General features: G+C 35.8%; 1 protein-coding gene across 2 annotated transcripts in view; it reads right to left on the bottom strand.

The window, feature by feature from the left end:
• The window catches only part of VPS50 (VPS50 subunit of EARP/GARPII complex), a 92,909-nt gene that overhangs the window by 6,419 nt on the left and 58,677 nt on the right, over positions 1-27,813 (bottom strand). The window contains exons 19-26 of one of the 2 annotated variants that reach the window (XM_086614543.1): positions 23,536-23,654; positions 21,912-22,018; positions 17,563-17,684; positions 16,540-16,596; positions 13,442-13,522; positions 1,952-2,100; positions 750-846; positions 445-603 (exon numbers count right to left, since the gene is read on the bottom strand). In XM_086614543.1, coding sequence (XP_086470669.1) covers positions 445-603; positions 750-846; positions 1,952-2,100; positions 13,442-13,522; positions 16,540-16,596; positions 17,563-17,684; positions 21,912-22,018; positions 23,536-23,654 — 891 coding nt within the window. The remainder of the gene's footprint in view (positions 1-444; positions 604-749; positions 847-1,951; positions 2,101-13,441; positions 13,523-16,539; positions 16,597-17,562; positions 17,685-21,911; positions 22,019-23,535; positions 23,655-27,813) is intronic. The other variant, XM_086614544.1, reaches the window with a different exon arrangement.

The following is a 27,813-nucleotide window of genomic DNA, read 5'->3' as shown; positions in this document are numbered from 1 at the left end:
CTTTTTCAAATGCTAACTTCTAAATATAGCAACTTCAATTAGATAGTGTACCATCATTATTGGTGCTGGTTTGATCTATAGCCCAACAACTGATAAAATTACGCAGAACAGCAAATAGTCATTGTTAAAATAAACCACGATCTCAGGCCACTGGATTTTCTTCAGTGTTACTCTATTTACTACACATTTATCTGCCATTCAAAACTTAGACATGAAGCTCATTGAACTTTTGTAGTCACTTCCACTCACTATGTAGTCAAAAAACCAGCACTCAAAACAATCTGTCACCAACAAGAACAACGAAAATTATGGACAGACGTCCTTATGTCCTTTGTCAGGATGCTGTATTGCTCTGACCATGCAACTTGAACAGTTTTAGTGAAGTATTACAGTAATTTAATGTTTATATAAACTCTAGCGCACTGTTTCCCAGAAAGTATTCACCTTTAAGAGAGCATCTACATATATATTGTGTTGTGACATGATTTCCTTCACATCCCATTTCACATTAGTCATGAGAAGCAGCATTTGTTCATAATCAATGGCTTTAGCAGCAACAATCCAATAAACAGGTTTACGTAGTTCACTAGCAGTTGACACTGTCTGAAACAAAATATAAATAAAATCCAAATCAGTAAATTTCTGGCTAAAAAGAGCAATATATAACTATGACATAGAAGTATTTGCACCATATTGTACAAGTTTCAAATCTTCTGTTTAAAATCAGCTGTGAAATACACAATTCTGACCTGAGAATAAAATTGCTGAAGAAAAGGCTTCTTAGCAGCTGGCATCACTGCATCAAGATGAGGCTGAAGAAATTCAAACTGCTCAGCCAGAAATACCCTTTGAAAGCAAAGAAAATTTACTATGAACTAAATGCAACATTTGGCATGTCTCTGTACAACTTTTTCTCTACAGTTGACATACTTGGCAGTAAAGATATTTAACCTTGGAAAATTTAATCCTGAGAAGAACTGTACCAGTTTCATGCCAGTGCATCAACAAGTATTCTCAATTCTGACAATTTTCAAATACGATTGCAAACAAGAAAATGCATTAATAAAGAGACGATGGTTTGAATATCATCAATTCCTATGTCTATTTTACTCAGGATACATTGCAAAAGTCTGATCCAAAGCCTAGTAAAGTCAGTGGACAAGTGTCCCGTAATTTATATACTGCAGAGCAGTCAATATTAATATTAACAAATCTATGTCAGAATTCCAAAATAACTTTTCTAATTACTTATATACAAGTGAATCTTTAAAAGCTAGAACATGAGATCAAATACTTTCTCAGGGTTAGGATTTGTTAATAACAAAAAAATACATTTCTAACTAAGCATAAATGGATGTAAAAGAAAATAAGCTCCTTTTAAAATATATTTTTAAAAGGAACTTCTAATCTGTAAATGTCATCTTTTGTGGGGGGAAAAAATGTTCTCATCTGACTCTTAGTACTATTTTGATCACATTGTAAGAGTTTTGTGTTGCTCACTTGTTATAATCTCTTCTTCATAGGTAAACTTCCACCCATTGCAAAGCACATTGCAATCCAAGCTAAATCAATATAAACGAAGCAGTTTTGAGTCTCAGCCATCAGCATTTGAGTACTTAATGTAAGGTTTAAATGAACCATACAGATTAAATACTCCCTTTAGTCTCAATAAAGTTAAATATTTTTCCTGTTAGATTTGGTCTTGCACTGTCACAAATTATTGGACCACCTGCAGCAAAATTTCATTGCTTGTGCTTGCAGGTGGTTAGGACAGATGGTTAGGTCCCACTACCTCTAATTAAGAAATTACCTCTATCACTTATATTTAAAATCACATTAAGTAGTAGGAATATTTGACATCTCCATAAGGTTTTGGCTTGTAATAACAGAATCTTAAACAATCCATAGCTTCCAGTGACCACAAAATGCAGCCTACAGTGAAAAAACCTACAAGGATTCCGTGGCCACCACTCTCTCTGCCAAACCATACAGCGAATTGCCAGATGTCAAAACTACGAGATGACTGAGATGTGGGCTTGGCACCTTCTCCTTTCTCTCTTCAGCAGCTGTGAGACTTCCTGTGGGGTCAGCAGATACCTCCTAAAACAAAGAATTAAACAACTGAAAAACCACAAAAACAGCAAGAATGGCTCCGTTTCAGCAGTTTCAGATGACAGATAAGATGAAGGAATGTTTCAAATCCTAAACTGTAATTTAAATCAAGCCTGAATCAAAAGACGACCATAGATTTTTCTATTTAAGCAGCATGGTATTCAAACAGGTGAAAAAAACCCACATCATGTAGATCAATATCCATCTCAGGGGAAAAAAAAAAGAAAAAGATAGAGAACAAACTTCTTCCTTCACCTTAACGGCCATACAGGCCTACTGGGAGACTGACTTCTCACCCTTGGAGATAGTCTGTTCAATCTCACAACCACCAAACAAGTAGACAAACCAAAGAAATATTACTTATGCATGGGGAAACGGGGAGGAGGAAGGGCGGGAAGGGAAAACCCCCACTTCTACATTTGAGTAATGTAAGTACAAGTTACAGCTAGAACAGGAACCACAGAAAGAGGAAATTCCCAGAGGTATCATGTTGGTCTAAGTAGGTATATAAATGGACACCCTTTGAAGCTTACCTATTTGCCAAAACCATATTGGGACATGAAAACACAAACCTAGTTCTGGCTTTAAATTAATTACTCATACCATGCTTACTGCTTACACACAGGCTATAAAAATATGAGAAATGCTACAAAGCAAAGGTGATGCATAACACAAAACAGGTACAGAAGGTAGGCATGATTCGGCACTGATTTTTTAAGAAGAGTCTTTCACGATGCTGGGATAGAAACTCTGGGACCAGACAGGTGCCACAACAAATCAGCCTGTTAGTATGGAAGAAAAATAAATTTGGGCAATAAGTGTCTAAAGTAGGGGTAAAAATAATTTCTTCATAAGCAAGATCAGGTGCACAATATGTCTGCTGTAAAACAACATATGAACACACAGCCAATATGACAACGATAATGCTTAAACATGAATTTAAGTCCAATTTAAGATTGGACTCAAAAGCAAATGAGAGTAATTCTCATATTGCTGCAAAACTGGACAAAGATGAAGCCAAAAATATGATAATAAAAGCAGCTTTGCAGTTCAGGGATTTTTTTCCCAATTGGAGATAGAAATTAATTGAGAGGAAATTGCAGTGAAGTAACTAAAGAATCAGCAGTAGGAGGAAGGAAAAATAGACTCAAGCTGACCACAACAGTCACCAGGAGTTTCTTCTAGTCTTCACAGCAGAGAACAACTGTGAGAAGTGACATGAAACAGAGTAATTGCTGTGCACCCGTGTTTCAGATAGTTTTGCCAAAGAAGAAAAGGACAGCAGTGAGCACTAGAAACACTGACGGAATTAAGCGGTAGTCTAACTCATTCTAAATATCAGGATTGAGACAAGGAAGAAGATGCACTGTAGATCTTGAAAAGCCAAGAGAAAAGGTACTGCACAAATGACGAGGTGAAAAGGAGAAAACCAACAGGAAGATTATTCTGGGAGCAAATGACAGACCCATTGTGGTTATATTGCAGCAATTAAAGACAAGGCAGATGAAAATTAATTATGTCAAAATGTGCAAGAACTTGGTGAGAATTTAAGTGATACAGAATGAGTAGAAAGATCAAAACTTCACTGCTACAGAGAAAGCAGCACCAGAATGTGGTTTTGACTTGGATGAAAGCCAAGCCAAACGTGACATTAAGAATATAAGACAACCAAGAAGGTAATAGTATCTGAGCTATTAAAAATAGTTTGAGATGTGGAGGAATAAAAAGATCACAAGTTCCACTTTATCTTGGATGCTAGTTGACAGTTGCCTCCTGTGATGTGACAGCCCAAGGCAACAGGGAGCTGGACTTCCAAACTCAGAAAGGTTCTTTCAGATCTGCATCTCCTGAAGACGTCGAATACAACCATAAATATGGCTACAGCAGATGGAACAGAACACAGACTGGGAAAGTGGAGTTCTCACTATCAAAGGCAAGGAAAGTATCCTCAGACTTCAAAAAAAAAATTCTGTAATTGGTTACAGAAGCAGAAAGCAGATAAGGCAGGGAGCCATGAAGGATCCCCACAGAAATTCTGACATTAAAACCAAAGACTGAGCAATACCACCAGCACATCATTTGTAGCACAAAAAGATCTCACAGAAGTAGATCAATGAGCAGACGACAAAACTTCTAAAAGAAACTTATGGTAAATGCTATCAGATACAGTTGCACTGAGCACGGGAATGATTATAAAGGCTAGCCACTTCACTGTTATTTGAAAAATTGTTTTTCTTTGCTCTGAGCCGTGCTCACATTCAGCCACATAAATTTGCAAGTAAACTGGCCAGACATTTCACAATACAGTGAAGTTTGCATTCTGCTGAATTTATCAGAATGGATAAATAAGCCAAAAGGCCAGAGCATTTGCTAAAACTCATGTAACTTCTTTCAAGTAGCTCTGAAGACACCCACCTAGCACATCTACAAGTACAGTGCACACAGGCAATAACATCTAATCATCTAGGCATAACGGTCAATTCTTTAAAAATACTAACTGAGCAAAAGACATCATTGATTAACTGTCAAAATCCCCTCTTTATCTGCCTTTTCTTTTCACTTCATGTCATTCTCAAAAAAACCCCAAAACAAAAAATGAGAAGCTTTGACATTTTTACACATGATAAAAAAACAAACCCACAGCTCACCAACCAATTCTCTATTCTTAGCAGAAACAGTGAGCCCCAGAGCTGGGGGAACAGTATCTGTGGTAAAGATTTAAGCGTCTTTGTTTCTTTCAAAGACTAATTACAAATTACATAAAAAATAAATATTATAAAGACTTAATTTTGTATTTATTTTACTTCAAAGTTGCCGGTCTCTTCAGTATCAAGACACATTTTAAACAGCTTTATTCGACTTGCCTGCTTCCCATGAAGGTAAACATCTTGTGAACCCTTTTAAATGCTGGAATCGTGTTGCACTTGAAGACACAAAATGTACACGAGACAACTGGCTAAATCAAAGACATACTTGCATTCAACCAGGGAGTTAAACTCTGTTTCAACAGGCCAAATATAGTATCAATGTTTCATTCTCCTGACTTGTTCTAAAAAACTTTAAAAAAGCATTGCAAAAGCATGTTGATAGCAAAAAAGAAGCCCAAGGAAACAGCTGGTGTGCCAATCCCCAGGAAAAGTACAATATCATTCTGAAAGGGTTTCAGTGATGCATGTGTTTTTTCCTCCAGCCTTCATTAACAGAAATGATCAAATGATTGAAAGCAGCAATACAGGTGCAAACATTCAGGCTAGAACAGGAAAAAAGGCTACAGGCTATTTAAAGAAATTGGATGTTTTGCAATGAACTGGACTTGTTAAAGTTAACCCTTCCAGTAATTTAAAGAAAATCTGCAAGAATCTCTGTTGTCAAGAGATTCCCTTTGAGTCCCCATGGAGAACAGGTAAAGTCCCATAAAACTGAAACTGGGCAAAACGATGCAAATCGCAAGAGGAGGAAGAGGAGGAGAGTAGAAGTCAGGAAATTAAATAGCGCCAGCTCAACTTTAATTTCAAGAAATGTCAAGTTACACTGAGAACATATTGTAGCACCCAGCTCCAAGCATGCAGACAGCTATGGCAAAGCAGAAGAACCTTGCTTAGCTTTCCTCTGCATCAGAGCAGCAGGTCTTGCTGACATCGCAGAACTGTGATATATCTAAAACATATTACAGCCCACATAACATCCTTGTAAGCAAACTGGGCAAAATACAGATTTGATAAAATAATTTCAAGGTACACGTGGAACTGATGCAAACTGTAAGATACTTTTCTCCTTCCTTGCCAAATTGAAAAAAGAAAAAATCACAGGAATTAAAAAATAAAAATCATCAAAAGCACCAAACTTATCCGAACAATAACTGAATCAACTGTAGCAGGTCCAGCAGTACAGGTTAGCCAGCACTCTGTGCAGACACCTTACAGTGGGTCTTATCTATTCAGTTTCCTCTAGTCTTAGTCTCCCTTATACTGTCATAGGAAAAGAACTGAGTTTTCTAATGCTACCTATGATTGGCATACACAACTAGCAATTATGTATAAAAGCTGCTTTGCTATAAAGGCCTGAAAATATCAGCATACAGAAGTATTAAAGCAGGCTTATGACTGATTTACCTTTTTAAGGGTTGCTAATAACAGTAGTATGAGCTATAGCATGTGCTTTGGAAAGTATCTTTATGCAATACCTATCTTTGAATTAAATTTCATCTGGAATGTGTTTTTACAACAGAAAGGCATGTATTAGCAAATAACAGGTATCAAATAAGAGTAAGCGTGATATTGTTTGATCAATTGTTGGGTATTTTACTTTAGCATTCAATTGTTTACTCCCAAGAATAAATTCTTTATTAAATAGGAAGAAAAATCCCAAATAAATCTATATGTGTGAGGAACAAGCCTCTCCTTTAATCTCTTCCTCCAAAAAATGTCTTCTGTAACAAAAGAACATTTTCATTTCAATAGTTTGGCTGAACCCAGTGACAAATCTCTGTTAAGCCTTCCATCATAGTGGGAAGAAGAGACTATAAACTAATTATCTAAATCAGAAGTATAAACTACCTAAGGTAATTATCTAAGTCAAAAGTTTGACATGCAATTTGCAAGAGAGACATTTTTAAGGGGCCTGATCTCATGATAAGCTTAGAAAAATGCATTTATTTCCGTTTTCCAACAGAACTTATGACCAAAATAACTGATTATCTGCCATTTATGGCGGAGACAGTTGACAGTTAATTATAATCATCCGCTTTCACTAACTTTAAACAAAAAACAGTAAACCCCACAACTTCTCCCCAGCACACAGAGTTCTGCAGATCTTCTGCAGATCACACTAATAACCAATAATCTTTCAAAACTGAGCTTCTCCTGATCTAATACTTTCTGCATAAGACTTCAGCTTTAGAATTGTTTTGATTTAATATACATACTCAATAGGAACAATTTTAGTTTTGTTTATGCTATGAGCAAATAGCAATACCCCTAAATGCTACTGAAGATATCCTGATCTTAAAGGAGTAAGTGGTGTTCGAAAGGCATGGAAAACAACCAGACTACCTGAAAAGGTTCTGGTAGTTGAGCAGTGTACAGCAGCTCTGACATACCGACACTGTCAACCAAGAACTTGATGTGTGCTGATGGAGAAGGAAAAGCAGACTGACCCCAGACGTCTACCTAATACAGGGAAGCTCTATCATCTGGTTTTGAAACTGTAATTGATAGTTTCTGTAATATCATGAGCATAGAGTATAAGAAAATAAACACTGAATAAAAGAAAGCATAACTCATTATGTTCAAAGGCTGCCTGAAAATAGCTCAACTAACTCCAAGCGGTTGGTTAATATACAAGAATTTTTTATTAGAAGAAATGTACTGAAAGCAACAAGTCAGGGTTTTTTTCCCTCCTCCTTAAACTTACAGATCCCTAAACGGTCTCGAAACTTGATGGTGAAAACGACAGTTAAAGCCAATTGCAAAAGTACATTGATTCAAGGGTAGCAGTGCTTTTTGAATATGATGTAAATGTGTTAAGGTTCAAGAATAGTACTGCAAACAATGTAAGCTACTACCATGATCACCATGCAACACGCTTTAAGAGAGCAGATCATTAAAAGCCAAACAACAAACCATCTTGAGAAACCATGCTATTAATGTTCTATTTATTTACAACCCTTTGCAGGGAAGTGATACCTTTACAGCATTACGAAGTACTGTGCAAAGGATCTCCGAGCTTGTCAACACTCACAATGCACACACTTGGCACAGACCCCGGGGCTGAGTTGATCAGCATTGCCTAGCAGTAGGCACAAGATTCCCAATTTCAAGAGTGTGGATCCTCCATGCTCTTTGTCACAAAACAAGCACGTCCCAAACCTCGGTTGGGTCAGTCCCGCTGAGTTCAGTAACAGACTTCAATAAAATTTGCGTAGAAACTTCTGGGATCTTTGCATTTCATTTATTTCTTAGTGTCCACAGTTAAACGGCAGACTTTTTGCATAAAAAATTGCCAAAAGCTAGCAAGTTTATTAACTATCTTGTCTACCCTCATGCAACAAGGCCTCTATAAGGAATCACTGTGTGCTGATACACAACTGAGAAAACGAGTCATTAACTATGCTTTAAAAAATAAATATCAAATTAGCCTCTGCAGAAAAGAACGCCACTGCAACGCCCTTGGGAACCTGAACCACTACCTTACAAAAACACGTAAGCCAAGCCAGTCTGGTTGCATACATTGTTACCGCAGCGTTTTTCTTATCCAAAGGAAGATTTCCAGGAGGAACTGCTGCTGGTTCCCAGGTGCTCAGCTGCGACTCTGGACACCTGCACTCGTCTGGGACTAGGAATCAGTCCAAGTTTTGGGTGCCCAGCAAGAAGAGTCTGAAGCGACTAAAATGAGATGGCTCAGTGACTGTCCAAAGAGAGACAAAGCAATTGCCAAAACCCAGAAAATTTCTTCAAACAAGCTAGAAAACTTGAGCAAATCATTCCAGTCTACTTGAGTAACACAGTCAAACGAAAAAAGAATTGTATGAAGAGCTCTAAATGAATAACGTGAGGAAGCAAAACAGCTGCAGAAGACCTAGCATATTTTCAAAGTGCTTGTCATGTCAGAACTTTCTTTTGCATACATGGAGCTCCCTTGACGAGCAATTCACACACCACCTTAAACATTGTCACTATGTCTGTTGTACAAATCTTTTCAAAGAGAAGAAGAAAAAACTCCACAAATTGTTTGGTGCGTGTTTTTTTTTTTTCTTTTTTTTTTTTTTTTCTTTGAAAGAGAAGGAGACCAAGCAAGGGTTGTAGAAGTTGCGGAAATTATCTTCAGCCAAACAAAATCTCACCAAGAATCAGAGCTCATGGCTCCTGTTTCAGTGAGGAACTTAGCTATGTCTTTTAGGAGCAGCACCCTGTGCTAGGCGCTGCTGTGTCAAGTAACAAATTCCACAGACTAGACTCTCCAGAGCTTGCCACTGGTATGCCAAACAGGACGTAACAGGGTACATGTCCACACTAAGTAATTCAGGACTGTGCTGTGACATTTTAAGTAAAACTGAATTGCTTGTCTCCAGAACTGGGACTAGCGTAAGTGAACCATATCGTTCCACAGCATCAAAGGGTCAAAGTCAAAACGGGTTGGAAAGTCAGGCACGAAGAAAAAAAAAAAAAAAAGTTCCTCCCATTATTCCTTATCGTATTTGTACCGCTGAAAAATCTACACTTTTCATCTCTGCACCATCAATCTCTAACCTACTGTCTCTGCCAAAAGATACATACTTTGTGAGGAAAGAGCCCAAAAGCCAAAGACAGAAATTTCCCTTCTGAATCGCCAATTATCACGGACCACATCAATCTGACTGACACCTTGTACCTACTTGGGGCTTACTGGTCTCAGTGGACTAATACGAACATCACTACTGTTCCAAAACCATGTTCCTGTTAGAAATGACAAACACAAGTGCAGGTATCTCTACATGTCCCACCCAGGGGAACTGTCAGTGAAGAGACGTAGGCAGCTCAGAAACAGGTCCTTGTTTTGATGTGTTTGGCCTAACCAAAACTGCACCTCAGCACCGTGAGGCTGAAACAATAGTACTTTTTCTTCCCCTTCCACTTTTTTTCATGTTTTGCTTTTAACACATCCTGCAGGTATGAATGAAACACAGCTTGTAGAGAGCTATTTCTGGAGGATCCAAATTATTAGTTCTGAGGCTGCTGCACAGCAGAAACCTGTACTGAAGCTATTTTGTACCAGCTGTAGAAAGGCCTAAATATGAAATTCAAATACACATATAAAGTTCAGTGCAATGTAGCCGCACACATTTTTGAAAGTCATATTGTTCTCTTACCTCTCAGAAATGAAACTGCACCCTAATCCACTTTAAAACAAATACTCAAAGTTCTTGTATTTTTATTCTTTTGAGTTAGCCTACAAGTATTTCCTTGAGGCAAAGACAAAGAGCTTAGATGCAGAAAACTGGTTACTTGATTACTGTAAGCCCCCAGAACACTTCCACGTAACTTACTATAAGAAAGCAAATACAGTTTTGCTAATCAGTAGGCCTCTTTTATTTATTTTTTAACTAAACGTATTTAAACCAGTGTCAATATTAGCACAGAGATTACCAAAAGCCATGGTGGGACAAAACCTCATTACTGGTATGTTTTATAACAATTTTAAATAGGAAGCATACTCAAAACACTAGTGCCTAAAGAACATGCTTGCTCAACCTTGTAAAGAGTTAAGTCCCTTCATCATTGTCATTTTGATTACATCTTACAAGACATCCAAATTAAAAAAAAAAATCCAAATTACAAACATGTTTTTGTATCATAAATATGAGGAGGAGGGGTCTTTTACTTCCAACTGAAGTAGTGAGGTTTGGTGGTTACTGCTTGGGGTTTTTTGTTTACTATAATGTTTATTATTATATCAGTGTAGGAGCATATGGACATTGAATAAAATGTATCATAGCTGAGGTGTCACGTTATTGCCCTGTGATGAAGTTAACACGACTGAACACATGTTCATACCTCAGCAATTTCCTGTTCACAGTCTAAAACATTAATCTAAACTGCAGTGGACTTGCTGCAGTTTATAAAGTACAGTTGGCTTTGCTATGAAGTATTAAATTGCGAAACAGAGGAGAAGTGATTCAGCTATATTTGAGTACTGATTAGAGGGGACAAGGACCCTCCAGCAGATGCAGGGGGTACGTGATGCATGAGGAGGGATGCAAGAAAGAGGAGAGGAAGCTCTTTAAGTTGCTTCAGCCTTTTTGCTCTGTGGACATGAGCCAGAAACCCAACTCTGTGTTTCTCAGTGGTCCAACTGAAAACCAGGATAGTACTTATGTCTCAAGTATGGTTAGTATACTGTAAGTATAGTATATATTAAAAAGGCACACACTTCTTGCATTGTAATAATAGGGAAGTATAAACTTAGACTAGAGCAGCTCCATAAGGTCTTATTGGGAATGCCTCCAATTGACCTCCATACTCTTCATACAGAAGATGCTATGAAGATGTGAGAAAAAATATTAAAGCTGCTTGGTTTTACTTTGCCAGAAGTGGAACCTCCCTTCCACTTTGCTTTTTCGTTCACAAAGGAAGCTTAAAACTCAGCTGAATAATAACAGTAGTATCCTAAAAAGTATCTGATGTAAATGAGACAGCACTAATTCATTCCCAAACAGGAACTACAGAAAGTCTACAAAAAGCTGGAGGAGATGCCTTCTAAACCTTCCAGCTATTCCTCTTTCTCCTGACAATAAACACTGAATAAACAGGCCTTCATCCACTTGGTATCTCACAAAAGGAATGGACAAAATCCAAGAGGAAAGCTAGGAATGATTCAGTATAGATTACTAAACAGTCTTGATATGGATCATAGACCTCAGTCTTCACAGGCACTGACAGCCTACAGAAACAATTCTGATCTACATGCAGTTTTGGCAGAGCCTTAGTCATAGATTCAGAACTATCAGATTCGGACAATCTTTATGAAAATAAAATATTGAAAGATGCTATCATCAGGTACTGAAATGCAACAGAACTCATAGTCGTTCATAAAGTTATCATGAATAGAAGACAATGCAAAAAAAACAAAATTCCCAACAGGCCATGAGACTGAACCTCGCAACACAAACATGAATATTTTCAGCAAGCAATTTACAGTAATTTAAGATAAGAGGGGAGAATTTTGAGAGCAGTTCAGAACAGTCCGTACAATCATGAGAAATACTAATTTTATGACACAGTAAAGATCAATTTTGACTTTCATATACTCTTAATAATAAGCAAACAATAAAAATACCCAGAAGACTTTTTCTTCTTCATGAATCAAAAAGTGAAAAAATTCTATTTACAGCGTAAGACCAGCATAAGTTCATAAGATATTAATAAACCTCATGGAACGCCTTTAGGTTAATAGTAGTTAGCCAAGATTTCTTCTCCTTTCAAATCTCACTTTGAACATAGCTGTTAATCTCAATTGACGCTAACATTATCTGCAACAGCACTGTTAAATGATTGAGGAAGAAAAAGAAGTCCTGTTATTTTTCCAATTTACTCCTAGAAATGATTTTTTAAAAAATATTTTGATTGATACAAAAAAAAAAAAATCAAGACTGTAAAGCACTGTCAGGAACTTTGACTACAGAGTAAGTTAAGAAAATTAATTTTGTAATTGAACATTTTTTCATAATCTTTAACTGATTCGTTTGCAAGATCTTCCCAGAATTAATTTTTCTTTCTGAATACGCTGCCTTTGAGATGAATATCAATATGACTAGCCTTTTTCTGGTTTATAGAGGCCTGAGGTTATTAATTATCTTATGCTCCCTCTACTGACTCTACAAGAAATGGCCCCAAAACCCTTCTCTGAAAGAACAGTTTAGGTTTCGATATAATACTTCAAGGAATTAAAAAGGCATTAAGTACAATTATGTGGAGTGCCAAATCCTTGTGAAAGTCAGAGTAAAGCAAATGTCTTCTACCTCTTTCTAAGGCAGAAGCCCTAGAAGATAAATTCTTCCTGCAGCATCCACAGTATTAATTAGTGTACAAGTCATTTATGATACTCTTCGGAAATTTCTTCATAATGTTTGAAGGGTTTTACATTTAGGCGGAAAAAAAGAACTACAAATTTCCATTTTTGCATAGTTCTTAGCAATTTCCCTATAAACTCTGCTGCTCAGTTGAATCCACAAAATCTACCTGAAGTCTCCTGTTTACCCTTCGTAATGTGATGTGAAGGACAGTAATCTACTACCTGTGCAACACAAGCACCATACTTGCTTTTCACATTTTGAAAATAAGTCATGAAGTGGCCAATGGGATATAATCCATAAAATACATCAGGGAAGGTTCCCTGCAATTCAGCAATGACTTAGCAAAAGACTTAGTATACTACTTCCACCATCTTGTCATAGATCTTCAGGACTGCTTACCATTTTGTTATTCTTTTACTGAAGAAAAACGAGACATCTATTGTGTTGTTTTGTTTTTTTTTAAATGTCTCATTTAATAAGGATAATACTGGAATGTCACTTTTGATTACATGAACCGTAATACATTATAAGATTTAAATACATTACTTTGTCGTTACATCTAGCAAAGGCTATTAAACTGGTTTTGTTATTTATTAGAAAGAAGTGATTTCATACAATAATGGTATCTACATCATGATATATCATAAAATTAAGCTTTTGTCATTACAGACATTGAATATGAAGAGAGATAAAAATCAGAAAGTCACGATGAGATACAATTCTTAAATCTCCTACACAGACCTCTATTCCACTGATCATTAACAAAATCCAGGTACTTACCAGATCAATCAGACTCTCCTGGATTCTGTTCAGGGTAGTGCGTAATCTGCTGCTACTGAGGCCCAGTCCTGTTGATTCAAACTGGAAGAAATACATTCTGTTTAAGTTTGTAAAGGAAAATCTATTGTTTTAAAATTTATAGTGATACGGCAAAACCTCAGTTTGCAAACACTAGCTACAATTTACTTACACTAAAATTTTAGCACATAATTGCAACCATACAAAATGAAAAGAAAATCAACAGAGGTCACAGCACTCAACACTGCACCGGGGTGAAGAATGACCCGAGTACCTTTCATGAAGATGACAGCTTACCATTCATACTGATACACAACTAGTATCCTTTATTGTTCTAATACTGTATTTGGGTGCAGGACTCTAGATTTTCTCATCTGGGCGATGAGCCCAGAACGGTGCACCACAATGCCCCACTGAGACTTGCACGCACGCCACACCCAAGCCAAAAAGTCTTGACCTCTCTCATGCTATAAAATTTCTTGTAACTCCTTATTAAATATCTAGCTTGCATATGTAAAATTATATCCACTGATCTTTATAAAACAGTCATTATTACTTAATGCTTATAAAGATCTAGCTGAGAAATGTGCCATCTTCATGTTCATGGCTCAGAAGCATTATGGGGCAGATGCTCAGCTGGGATAAATCAATATAGCTACACTGATTTTCTGGTAAATACAATGAATTATACCAGCTGAGGGTCTGATTTGACATGCATAATTAATGTAGCTACTTACCTTCTACCTCCAATTTAAAATAACAAAGAACGAACTAACACAACAAGGGAAGTGGAAATGGGACAGCTAAGAAACACACATTTAAATCAAGAATCTGGAAGTATTTGAATACAGTTCTGGTATGTGATTCACCCCAAAAGGCAATTTACTGAACGATATTTAGAGCACCGTTGTGCACTGTATTATTAGACTTCCTATCAATGCATTAATTCAGGGAAGGAAGTGTTCAAGTTCATGTCATCCCATCTGCTCCTTTTAAACACGAAAAGGTATAATTTAGGTTCTTATTTATTGCATCCAATGTTTCTGACTTGAGATGTAAATTCTCATTGAATATATAGGAGGATTGGGGCAGATGGACATCTGAGCTGAATTCCACTGGAAGTACAATCTGCTGAAATCTAGAACCTGATCTAGGAGACATAAATCACTATCCTAGTGTCCATGTTTGATCAAAAGAAGTGTTCACACCTTTGTTTTTCCACAGGTGAAGTAAGGGGGGGGGGGTTAAATAATTTCTATTTTTCTTCAGTTTTTTACTGTAGAAATATCAGTTCTGAACTATCTTTGATTTTGCAGGTATATGGGTGAAAAAGAAAATAATTTTCTTCCCTTTAAGAAACACACCCTTAATTCTCTTTTTTTCTTCCTTAATGTCATATAGTAGTTTTTCAAGACATAGCCATAAGGACTGCAAATTCAAGACTGGCTATTCAGGGTAAGAACAGACACAAAAAATATCATGCTTAAAGGAAAAAAAAAATCATATATTTAAATATGTATTTTCAAGTTTCAGCCATTAAATTTCATTTTAAGAAATTTGCACCTGTGCCATCAAAACTACATATCACACAATCTGCCACTAGTTTTCTCTTTCTTTCAATTATGAACTTTCAATAGCTATCAGTAACTTTCACTTACTTATTCTATAATGATACATTTTTTTCTAAAAAACAGCAATTTCACATTTGAAATATACCGGAATGAAAAGGAATGTAACAATAAATTTAAATTTCCATAAAACATTACATATCAAGAACTCCAGATTTATCAGGCAACCAGTTACAGCCTGAAGTCAGAATTGTGCATCTACATGTATGAAGGGGGGGAAAAAAAACCCAACAAACAAACAAACAAAAAAAATCCCCAAAAGATTGTTGCTCAGCATTTTTCCACAAGGACAGAACCTCATGACTTCACACAGAACATGTCACTCATGAGTGTAACTGCTTTGCTTCATGGAAGTTTTTGCTATTTCTATATGCAAAATGGTAGATATTTAAATTCCACAAATTGATGATCTAGTAAGGCTAGTCAGCAGAGTATTAGACAATTTACCAAATAATTTTACTCATCACCAATTCTACATAACCTAAACTAACCTTTTTTTAAAAAAAAAAAAAAAAAATCAGCGCTTTCCATAAGAATGGCCATTGGTTTACAAATTATTATGTTTCATCAAAATAAATGAGGCTTTGAGCAACCTGGTATAGTGAAGGGTGTCCCTGCCCATGGCAGGGGAGTTGGAACTAGATGATCTTCAAGGTCCCTTCCAACCCAAACCATTCTATGATTCTATGATAAATTAAAACTCACTTCAAATTTATTCTGCTAAGGAAGACTATTATGTGGCATGTTCATGAATGTCTTACACTTCAGTGAGTAGATATTAAGTATAAGCAATTCCTTTAAACTTCATGTTAGGTTGCTCCATAATTTGAGATAAGGAGGAAAGGCAGCCTTAACTTGCACCTCACAAATTCAAAAGGTTTTGAAAGACCAATGCTGGTTATAATGGTGTGCAACTTTTGTCAGTGAAGAAAGCAAAATACTGATTACAATAGATAATCATTCTAAAGAGGTCTGGAAAGCATTGTGGTCGCTTAGCATTGTGACTGGACATAGAACTCAACATGTATTTTTTTAAATCCTTGGTTTTCACTGAACTGGCAATGAATTCTGTAAAATTAATCACTCTCCTTATGTATGTACTAACTCACACATACAACATAAGCACAATATTCACAAAGAATTTCAATCACTTAAGGAAGTTATACTATCAGCATACTTTTAAGAATCCCATTTGATGCTATTTTGTAAATAAAAATAAAACAGGAACACTCTCAGTGGTCTAAATCACATACCATCACTCATCTCTACGTTCTGACAATTTATAAACACTACATGGAGTGAGGACATTTAAGCAGCATTACAAGAGGGTTTATTACATTCATAGACCCTTTGTAATCATTATGCTTCCCATGGAAAATCATCTGTCAAAACAAAAATTAGGCACGCTACAAAAATATCACAATTTTACCACTCATCTGCTATAATGTTTACCTGCCTAGCACCTTGCTGTTCTCTGTTAGAAGTAGAGAGTGAGGAACTCAGTACAAGCTTTAAAAACATAAAACAGGAAGTGCAAAAAAATTAAAATAAATGCAACACAATGTGAATACCAGAGCAGCTTACTAAGCCAATGGAAATCAATTATGTTAAAAAAAACCAAAACAAAACAAAAAACCCCAACACCCATCTTCTAAAAACAAACAAATTGCAAATACATTTGTCCTGCCAAAGAGAACAGCTCAAAATCATTTAGAACCATATGTTGAGTCTGAAAATCCATTACAATTTGCCAGTAGATGATGATGAATTTGGAAGCCCACGACATTATTATTTGTGGAGTAATTTAGGGGCCAAGAGAGGAGAAAATTGTTTTTACACACAGCTTTTCATACATGCTTTAAGACAATTCTGTTGAAAGTTGATCTATGTTATGTACAGACATTGCCAACAAGCATTTATTTCAACTAGAAGATCACTCAAATAAGCCTTGTTTTCACTAATGCAATTAGTTTGTCAGAAGAATACTAGACCTGAAAAATTGTATTTCAAATCTCTTAAACCTGAGATTAACTTTCACAGCCCCCTTCTCCTCTTCCTTTTGCTATTCTTATCTAAGTTAGAGAAATACATATAGGAAAACTAAATCAACTCATACTCTCTAGGCTCCAAACTACCACCCTCTTTCTGCAGACTACTCTTTGCTCCCCCTTATCTGCCACTACTTTCAGGTATTTCATGTTGTCTTTCCTCCATTTCAAAACGATGCTGGAAAAAGAGTACAGAATCTATTCAAAAAGTAATAGGATTCATGTCCCAGTGATAATGACGCTCCCAGTGCTTATTCCCCTTATTGCTGATCAAATCAGGCTTTACTTACTCCTGCGTTCAAATCCATTCTGTTGTCACTAATTTTTCTAGGGATTACATACTAGGTATTATTTTAAGTAAAGAGATTTCTGTGTACTCTTTCTGTGTGTACAGTGATACTTGGAAACGAATAATGTTTCTACCTACCGTGTCATTTCGGCCAAAAAATGTATAGACTGCATACAGATAGTAATCAAAGAGCTGCGACATGAAGTGGATCACGTCGAAGGCAATTGGTTTCAGAATATTCATCATCTGCATGTATTTGCCTTAAAAATTAAATACAGAAGATCAGTTTCATCAGCATAAGTGCTACAAAGACAGTGCTGAGTTTGACAAACTCACAACCTTACAAAGTTCATTATTTAGCCTTGAATATTGATTAAGAATAACTTAAGCAACATTTTAGAGATTGGGATGTTTTAAAAAAAAAGCTAATTATGATGACTAAGACACCACAAATGCCTCAAGACTTCTCCAAATTTGGATGTTAATCCATATCAAAAGGTCTTGAACCATTCTTGGCCTTCTGGTACCAAATTGAAAATATATAACTTTCTGGGTCCTCCACAAGTTTCAGCTTCATTTAGACAAAAAAAAAAAATCCCTTAAAGCAGCCAGTAGAAAATGATATATTGAGTCACTGAAGATTTTACGCATGTGTGTGTTTATATATGCACATATAGATATTTTTTAAGCAACAGAGAAGTTCAGTGTAAAAATGATATGCCTTCGATTGGATTTCATACAACAACTCTAGGAATAATGTGCTTCACATCAGCAACATAGCATTTCCTGCTCTCCTTCGTTTCTGTCCTTGGGTAAGAAACTCAAATAGTTTAAAGATGTATGTTTGAAATGTTTTTAGAGGGACAGACTCAGAGAAAAGGAGGATGTCAGGACCCTGGAACATCCAGGCGGAATATTTCCTTCTCTTCCTTCCTGCTGTCTGTTGCTGCACATTTGACTTGGGAAAATAAAAAATTAAAAAATGTAAAAAAAAACTCAGGACCTTCATCTATACGTTAGCTGAGTCAAACTGATCATAGAATTTGGACTCAGAAAAAATTTTTTCCCTACAAGTCTAGTTCACAAGGCCTATAGTTTTAGTTATTTGGTTTTCCAGTGTAGTGCATGGCTCTTCTCATAGGGTCACACAAGAAGCATACTTAATGAAAAACCCAATATTGTAGCCACCTTACATTTCCTGCTGGCTAGCTCAAAAATGACATACTGCTTGCCTTATTAGCATCTTAAAAACATAAAGAATATATAATAAGCTTTGGGTTATTATAATAACAGCAATTTTTGAACCAAAGTCTAACTACAGTCCACCCAGCATGTAGGATATAGCAGATCATATAACAAATTGTCATATTCCACATACCTTTTGACGTGACAGGTTTGAAAAAATTACATGAGGGTGTTAAAATAATTTCTTTTTCCTATAGTCAGTAACACTGTTTTTTAAGTTAATGTTGTGCCCAGCAAAGTAATTTACTTATCACTACAGAAAAGGTTGTTTTATGCAGAGAAACTGAGTAACAAAGAAACAAAATGAGCTGTTAGTATCAGGGGAGTTACTTGAATTTTCTTAAGCAATTACTTGTGTAGGTCAGTAAAGATAACATTAATTTGACAAATACATGACACAGCCACATGCATGGTAAGATAATATCGCAGTATGGTAAGACTCAAGCCATAACCTGAGATTGCTGATTTCCAGGTTTCTGACTACCTTAGACTCCCTGCTTGAATATCATGCACCTGTGTCCCAGTTTGCTAACACACACAAGCATATGTTTTGTTATTTTTGGACATTTGACACAGGTTGCAAGAGTTAATATTTGGCACTTTAGCCCAATTGTTAATTCTATGCTTAATTACCAATGTTTTGATCTACAACATTATGAACAAACTGAAAAGCAGACCTAAAGAACTCTATTTGTCTCCCAAAAGGGAAAACCAAATCCAGGTAATTCCAGTATAGAACAATGTGGAAATTTTCGGATGTTTGGGAATGGATGGTACCCTAATTAAAGCAGCTGCCACCTCCATAAGTGCTACCTGAATATTCTGTATTGCCACAGGCTGATTCTAACACTTACTCTGTGATAAACACATTTCTAAACTCGCCTGCAACTCATACACTATATAAGGGTGATTTGTCACATTCTGGACAGTTAGATTTCCAAATATCTGTGCAGTTGGCATGAATATTCAAGATAATCTCTCAAGCAGTACCTTATGCTTTTCCAAAGGGCTATACACTGTACACTGCCCAAGTATTGTCCCTATAAAAATCTTCTGATGCCAAGAACATTTCTCTATTACTACATCACTCAGCATCTTAACAAGTGTTCCAAGAACATTTCCTCCTAGTTGCTCTCTCTAACACCACGCCACCTTCCAATTTCTATACATTGTTCCTAGTTGCACTAGAAGTTCCTATTTTGGTGAAAAGGGGTGTATGAGACCATTTCCAAACAGCACTAGCAGCCCAAACTCATGCTGTGCTAGAAACTTCCAGAAATACTTGAAACACCACTTAGAGTTTCAACAGCTCAAAATAGCTTGACTTTCTAGAGGCTCTCTGTTAATAGTCAAAACTGCTGGACATTTGCCAGGTTTCTTTTGAAGCATTATTGCCAACTCTTCTCCTTAAAGACAGTAAGTAGAGAGTACTCTCTATCAGACTAATCTGTATAAAACTGATCACTAAAATCAAAAAGACAAATAAACACACAGCCTTCTGAATAATAAATATTGGAGTTTTAGTATATCTATGGTCATCAGTAAAATCATTTCCTAGGGAGCCTCACAACTCTGAATATGCAGCTTCCTATGACATACATTAGGAGCTAAAATGCCACTTTGAAGGAAAACCTGAAAGGCCCATTGTAATTATATCATTTTGAAAGACTGTATGATTTGGGTTTTTTTAAGTCCCATGAGATTCCATGCTATGTGACCAACCATTTACTTCAGCTATAAGATTTCTGCTGTGAGATTTGTCATCACTGTTATTATTTTCTTAAAAGTTGGTAATCAGTGTAATAATCTGTATATGCAATAAGCAGCCAAGGCATGGGTTGTACTGCTGTGATTGAATACACTGCCAATAGCGGAAATTTTAAAAATCAAACGTAATTTCAGAAGGAGGAAAAAGCATATATATGAACTTTGCAAATAATGTTTAAATTTGGGGTTATGAACAGAATTCACAAATATAAAGACTCCTTATGTAAAACTGGAACTACAGCTCTACCTACTCTTACACTGTGTTAGGGCAGGGGCAGCGGCTGGGGGAAGACCAAGTCGTTTGCATGAAAGTGCCATGTGTGATTCCTAGATTCGATCCTAACTTTTCGAGAGCAAAATCTTATTCTAGAAGATAGCAAACAAATCTCTCACAGATCAATACCAGAAAAGTTATGACAGAATAATCTCAATTCTTATTTCAGGTCTACACTGTAGATGCTCCAAGAGGAAAAGAAAACTGCAAAAAATGATTTAGAAAATTAATTTCTGATTTATATGATGCCCTCTAAGACCGCAAAAGGTACTAACCAGGTGTCAGAGTAGTCTCTTTTAAAAACAGCTTACTCTGAAGTACCATAATAATTTCCAAGTGCATAAACATTGAACACAAACTTTGTTAATATAATACATACAGCATTCCTCTCTCTTCTGCCCAACCTGATAAATTTAGGTAGTTATTTCCCATAAATAAAATGAAAGTCAGTAGCAGAAAATTGCTATCGTGCAATTATCTAGATAAGCAAATGGAAGTCATGATCACAAAAAATCAATCCCATTACACCTAGAACTGGACCTCCAGAGGTCATCTAGTGCAACCTCCTGCTCACAGCAGGTCTAAGGAGATGAGGTTGCTATAGGGCTTGTCCAGTCGCATCTTGATCACCTCCAAGGACACAGATTGTCTAAATTCCCCAGGGATTACTAGGATGCTTTCCAATTACTTGAAGTTACCAGTAGGGGAGGGCACTTTTCTTCTTGTTGTCTACCATGTAGTAAAAATAGTTATTTTGAGTGTGAGAATTTCAGTAATGAAAAGGCAAACCCCTCCCATCTTTCTTACTTTTGTAACTATACTACTTCAAAATGAAGTATTTAACCCACCAAGACACATTAGCAACATGAAACATTTATTTCATTTGTATCTCCACTGATTTTACACATTCAATATCTTAGACAAATAATCCACCATTATTAGTCAAAATCAATATATGGATGTAAACTAATTTTGATAGCAAAAATAACCCACAAAATATAACCAAATTTGTCTATTTAACTAAAAAATATTTTGGTTTAGTGCTTTATTTCTATTTTATTAACATTTTCAAAGAGTGCATATAAAGTCCAACCAGGCATGTTTTTAAAAGCCTCAAATTTATTTAACACATTTGCTATAATCCAGAGGTTTTCATTGAAACGGAAAAAAAACCATAAAAAACTACAATTGTTCTACGTACCAACAAGCCTTATTACATTCAGCGTAGTGTTCGTTAGGATAGGTGCATTCACTTTGTTGAGGTTATAATCTGATCTCTTTCTGCTCCTCAGAGTTTCTCGAGAAACACTTTGAAGAAAACAAAACAAAATACACCAAATGCGACTGCCTATTCTATTCAAGGGCATACAAATAAAATTTAGTAGAAGAGAAATCCTTCCTCCCCGCTTCTCTCATGACACTATGTCTTCCAGTGCAGTATTTTATTTTTGCCAAAGCATAACTGAGTTAGGATTCTAACACTCAAAGAGAGAAGCCTGGCTTAACTTACATAACATTGTGCTAGAAAACGGAGTTAAGGAGTTTCTGAGTTGTAGTCCAAGGCTCGAGTTCTGCAGGCCTCTGTCTGGCCTCAGCAATCATTTTAACCAATCTGACTCAAGTTCATAGTTTATGAAGTAAAGAAAATGAAACAATGCAAGTCACGAGAAAACCGGGGCAGACTAGTAAACTACAGCTGAAAACGACTATCTGGAAACGGAAACAACTTTGAGGAAGATGAAACTAAAAAGACATTAAATTTTTCATAAATTGTAGTCCTGTGAGAAGCAGGGAGTTGGACTCAATGATCCTTATGGATCCCTTCCAACTTGAGATATTCTGTGATTCTATATGAGAAACCTTCTGCCAGCTGCCGCACCTCAAAACAATGTTCTTCCAAAAATTCAGAATGCTTCGATTTCACAGCACAAAGCTACAGACCGTGACTCTGATTTGTTCCAATTAAGTAATTTGTATCAATATCACCATCATTTCTTTGAAATGAAGTAGCTTATGTGATGTATCTGATGAAATCATGCTAACAATATTTTATCCTAAAGAGTTATTTTGTAAAAAAAACATTCCTCTGCTTTGACTCAAGTGATGGCTTTCTAGTTCCCCTGCAATCCTCTACGTACAAATAATGTAGCCTGCTTCACAAACTCTGAATGAACATCTAAGTAGTAGAGTGTCCTAGACAGAAATTTGTATTTCAGATCCTTTTAAAGGCTACAGAGTTGGCTTTTGTTTATATGAATACATATAAATAAAATATTTTAATATATATTTATCAAAATATAGTATGTATATTCGTGTGTGTGTAAATATGTATATACACATATTCTTAAAGAGAATTTAAAATTCAACATGACTGCCTTCAAGCTATGGAAGAATTTAATTTTTTTTTTAGTCTGTAAATGTTTATTTTTGTTCTGCAAAAGCAGAAGCCCAGGCCTCAAGCCATTTGCAAACAAGTGCTTTTGACACAACAGAAATTATAGGTATGCACAACTGCAGTTGTAGAACTTTCAGTTAACATCCAACACTTGCTAATCAGTTTTCCTCTACCTGCTTCAGAGAGTCTTTACGCTTTTTCAAAATCTTACTTTCCAAAGTTTCTTTCTGCAATAATGAAGAGCAGTGTAACGTTCCTCCTCATTCCAGAGACCTAAGTGCTGAGCCTTTCTAACTGTGCAGGTAGCATAAAGATTATTTGATTATTATTCCATTGTCATAGAGTATAGACTAAACAGAAAAAAAACCTATTTAGAGTACTGAAATGAAAAGCATGCAAATGAGACCAAGGACTCACAGAGTCTACTTACCTTTTCACAGGGGCATCTCCTGTCTGCTCATCCACATAATCTCTTTTCAACTCTTCAGGAACATCACTGTCACTATCATACTCTTGATATGCACTTTTTTCTTGTTCATCTGATTCATACTGTTTAAAAAAAAAAAGAAAAAATTGACTGCAATTATTTTCCTTATAATACTGTCACTCATTTAACACAGCATTTTAGTCACTTCTTGGCTTTTACCTTGATCAAGATACAAATAACTTTGCCGGCTGAAAGGCTGCTGACAACATTCGTAAAAAATGCAGCAGCCAAATTTTACAAAATCATTGGTAAGCACACTTCTAAACAAACTTCTATTCTCAGATGTTGATTAAGAGTAAGTATTTCCATCATCCTGCTTTATCAAGTACCCAAGTATCTGCGGTTTCATTATTTGTTTTACAACCTGAAAATACAGTAATAAAACCTCAAAATTTATCCATATGGTGGCAATAAACCAAAAAAATCTGGCACCACGCAGTCCTTTGTTATAAATGCAAGAAGGACTAAACTATTGTTTCATGAAAATACCTATTTACATTGTACATGTTTATTAAAAAAAAAAACACCAAAAACCCAACTTGCAGTTGTTCGTAAAATTGATTTTAGTACACTCCAAAAGATATTTCTACTAGAGTCTTTCAACCGCTTAACCTGCGAGAGATAAATGCCATTTTGACTAAGCACAAACATTTCAAGAAAACAGTAAGCAGTCAAATGCTACTGCAAAAATGTATTTCTCATGGCTACTATTACCATGTGAATTTTTTTCTCACTAATTTTTCTGCACTTATTTTCTTCAATTGTATGCTGTTCTATCTACATTAACAGCAAGAACAGTAACTTTGTATATATCTTTATGTTCTATAAGCTTTGCACTGTACATGGAACAAACAAAAACTGCAGAGCAAGCAAGCAACAGGATTCTGCAACCCAAACTGATACACCTTTCCTCATAGAGGAAAAGAAAAACTACAACAAAAACCATAGAGCATTACATTATTCTAAGAAACAAACTAATGATATAACTGAACTGTACCAGTGGAATAAATCAGTGGGGGCTAGATTAAAAGTATTTACTTTCCGCCCCCCCCGCTCCTTGCTTTCTCAGAAAACTTGATTAGGTGTTTGGGGCATGCTTGGATTTATTTGCATGTGCTGGCTCTTGGTTTTGTTTTGAAACATACAGCATCTTTTATCTAGTTAAAGGCACAAGATCCTGACATATGAAATATTTTCTAATTATCAGTGAAACAATTCCTCTTTGATGGAAGAAAGCCTCATGTGCCATTTGCTTCATTTGTCATAAATGCCACAAATTATTCCAGAATATCTCTATGAAAAGTGTCAATGTGTAGCTAAATTAACCATGTATTCCTGCCTTGAGATGTTGTGCCACTTTGTACTGAGGAACAATATTTGAAGTTAATTGCATCTTTTGAAAAATAAGAAGCATAAGTAGTTACAGACAACTACCGCCTCCAAATACTCAGCTGTATTTTTAGTTTTTTGAAACCGTTTCGCTCTGTTCAATTGCTGAATTGCATTTCAAAGATTGCAAGAGAATTATTTTCCATTTCAGGATGGAAGGTTTGAGCCTAACAAGTGATGTCTGGGAAAAAATGAGCAACACAGGCTAGAGCATATATAATACAATACAGCATTTCCATGGTGGACATGTGTTATTACTGCTGGAGAATGAGTTATGTGGAGAAATACTATTCACAAATACGGATAATGAACCTTTTTTTATAATTATGAAGCCACACATACATATTAAAAATGTACAATTGGGTTTTTTCATTTTGTTTTTTTTTTAAACACCTGGAATTGGCAATCTTTTTTCACTCCAATTCAAAGCAATATTTAATATCAATCTCTTTTTCAAGTGTTCTAGGTTGTTCTGTAGTATACGTGCTTTAGACACCTCACAAATAACAAAATAATTTTTTTCACAAGGTGAATTTCTTAACCCAGAAAAGATTGAAAGAAAACAAATACTTGATGCTCTGTGATATAACCTTTTTTCTGAACACCTTCACAACTATCACAACATTAAGCATATCCATCAGGCTCCAGAATGCACTTGCATGTGAAGAGAGACCACAATATTTGTCTTTTTAACTTTTCTTTAACGTGTACTCTGCTCTCAAGTAATTTTATCCAAGGAGTCAATAACGACAAATAAGACAAAGACAGTCTGGTTCCACTACCCTTAAGAAATGGCAGGGTTTTAAAGGATATGACCGTTATCCAGAAGGGAAAACCAAGGAAGATACAGTAAGGTAATGCCAGTCTTTCGATCATCCACAATACACTAGGAAATACATTTTGTCAATCTTGCATGGCAATTCCTGGCCCCAGCCCCAAGCTCTGGAGGTTTTTAAAGCCTAGTACTATGAAAGCAGTATATTATAAAAGTGAGAGGCCCACAGTACAAAAATTCAAAGCAAAATCAGCTCAGATGGAAAAAAGAATGTAGTACAAGGCACGGACTAGAAAGAAATGTTCTGATCATTAGTATTCACAGGCAAAAATTCTGCCTCATGAAGATTTCAGACAAAGGAAAGCTATAATGAAAGTAGTTCAGTTTATTTCAAAAATGAGCTAAGTTCAGGCTTGATCAAGGACAAAGAGAGTTATAGTTTAACTAACTTGGCTTGAACATTAGCATGGAGAATTACCACCACTTATTATGCGTTAATATATAATAAAATGACATGTTGATCCAATTAAAATCCAGTAATAGTAAACCAATAAATTGACTACAAATTGTTACCTACAACTCATGTTGATCTATGAATCTGACAGTTGACATATTAACTGTCTTAACATGATAGATTAAGAGAATTTTGAGAAAATTATTTTTTAGATGGAAAAATACTTATTAAGTAAGTAATAACAACCTAATGCTATTCGTGAGAGGGAAAAGTTATTTAATGAGATAAAAATATATGCATTTTAAAGGATGCAGTAAGTAACTCACAACTATTAAATAGTGACTTAAACTTGATGAACCCTTATAAATAAATTTTGAATATACACAGTCTGCAGCAAAATTTTAAAGTGCTAAGAGGAATTCAGATACATTGTAGCAATAATCAGTTGGAAAGTGTTTAGGCAATCAGCCCAAACAAACCCACAGGACAGTAGTAAGATTCATCAAAGTTGAAGAGTCTTACAAAACTCTAAGTTAACTCTATCGCAACAAAGATATTTTAGGGAGCTATAGAAAAGAGACATAAAGCATCTCACTGAAGCTCAAGATATAGAGCTGAGGTGACTGGATGCAGAAGCCCATCTTCAGTTGTCCAGAACTGCAACAACTGAGCAGTTAAAAAGACTTTAAAATTCTCAGAAGAAATCCTGACAGTTCTTACCATCCTACAGATCATTTGACAAGTAAATCAATTACTTATGTCCTTGTCATGTTATTTCTTGAAATATCTGGAAACATGTCTGCATTCTCTGAAAACAAAATTTTGCAACCTCTATCTGAAACAATTCCAATTTTAAGTGCAAAAATGTGCCTCCACCTTAACTGGTCACTCAAGAAACCAAAATATAAAACCTTTGTAGAAATTTTAATCCACATTACTTAAGCAAGTTATTTCTGTTTCTGTGTAAAGGATAACTAAATAGGTATAACTTACCCCTGCCCCCTCCCCAATACGAATTCTTTCTATGTGTCAGCCCTTTGGAACAGCTGGTAATGGACAGTAGAGATGAAAAATGTGAGAAGGGAAGGTAGGATGGTCTCCTGGTGAGCATACTCATTTAGGTCACAAGAAACCTTGGTTCTAACACCAGCCAGGTTACATGTCCTGTACAACTACTAACAAGTTAATTAATCTATCCTCTGCCTCAATTCTCTATATAAATATGCATAATACTTCCCTGGCTCACAAAGATTTTGGAAAGGATTTTATTCTTACAGTAACTGAGTTAACAGCCAAATACACTGATGAAAACCAAGTGCGTGCCTTCTTAGCATTGTTGAACACCCTCGTCCACACTCTCAGTACGATTCTTCAGATTTACTTCACATCTTTGAATATTAAACACAGTTAGTTCCCATTTTCCAATGCATTAAACTCAAGTTATCATATGGAATAAACCTGTTTATATACAATGTTGCTAGAAACACATCAAACAAGGGAAATAACCACCACAACTTATTTCCACAAGGAAGGAAGAAAAATCAAAAGCATCATCCCCCATAACCTAAGCAAAATGAAACTAAACTTTACATTTTAGTTAAAA

Source organism: Tauraco erythrolophus, chromosome 7, assembly GCF_009769465.1.
Source record: "Tauraco erythrolophus isolate bTauEry1 chromosome 7, bTauEry1.pri, whole genome shotgun sequence".
NCBI lineage: Eukaryota > Metazoa > Chordata > Aves > Musophagiformes > Musophagidae > Tauraco > Tauraco erythrolophus.
This window is presented reverse-complemented; position numbering and strand designations above follow the sequence as displayed.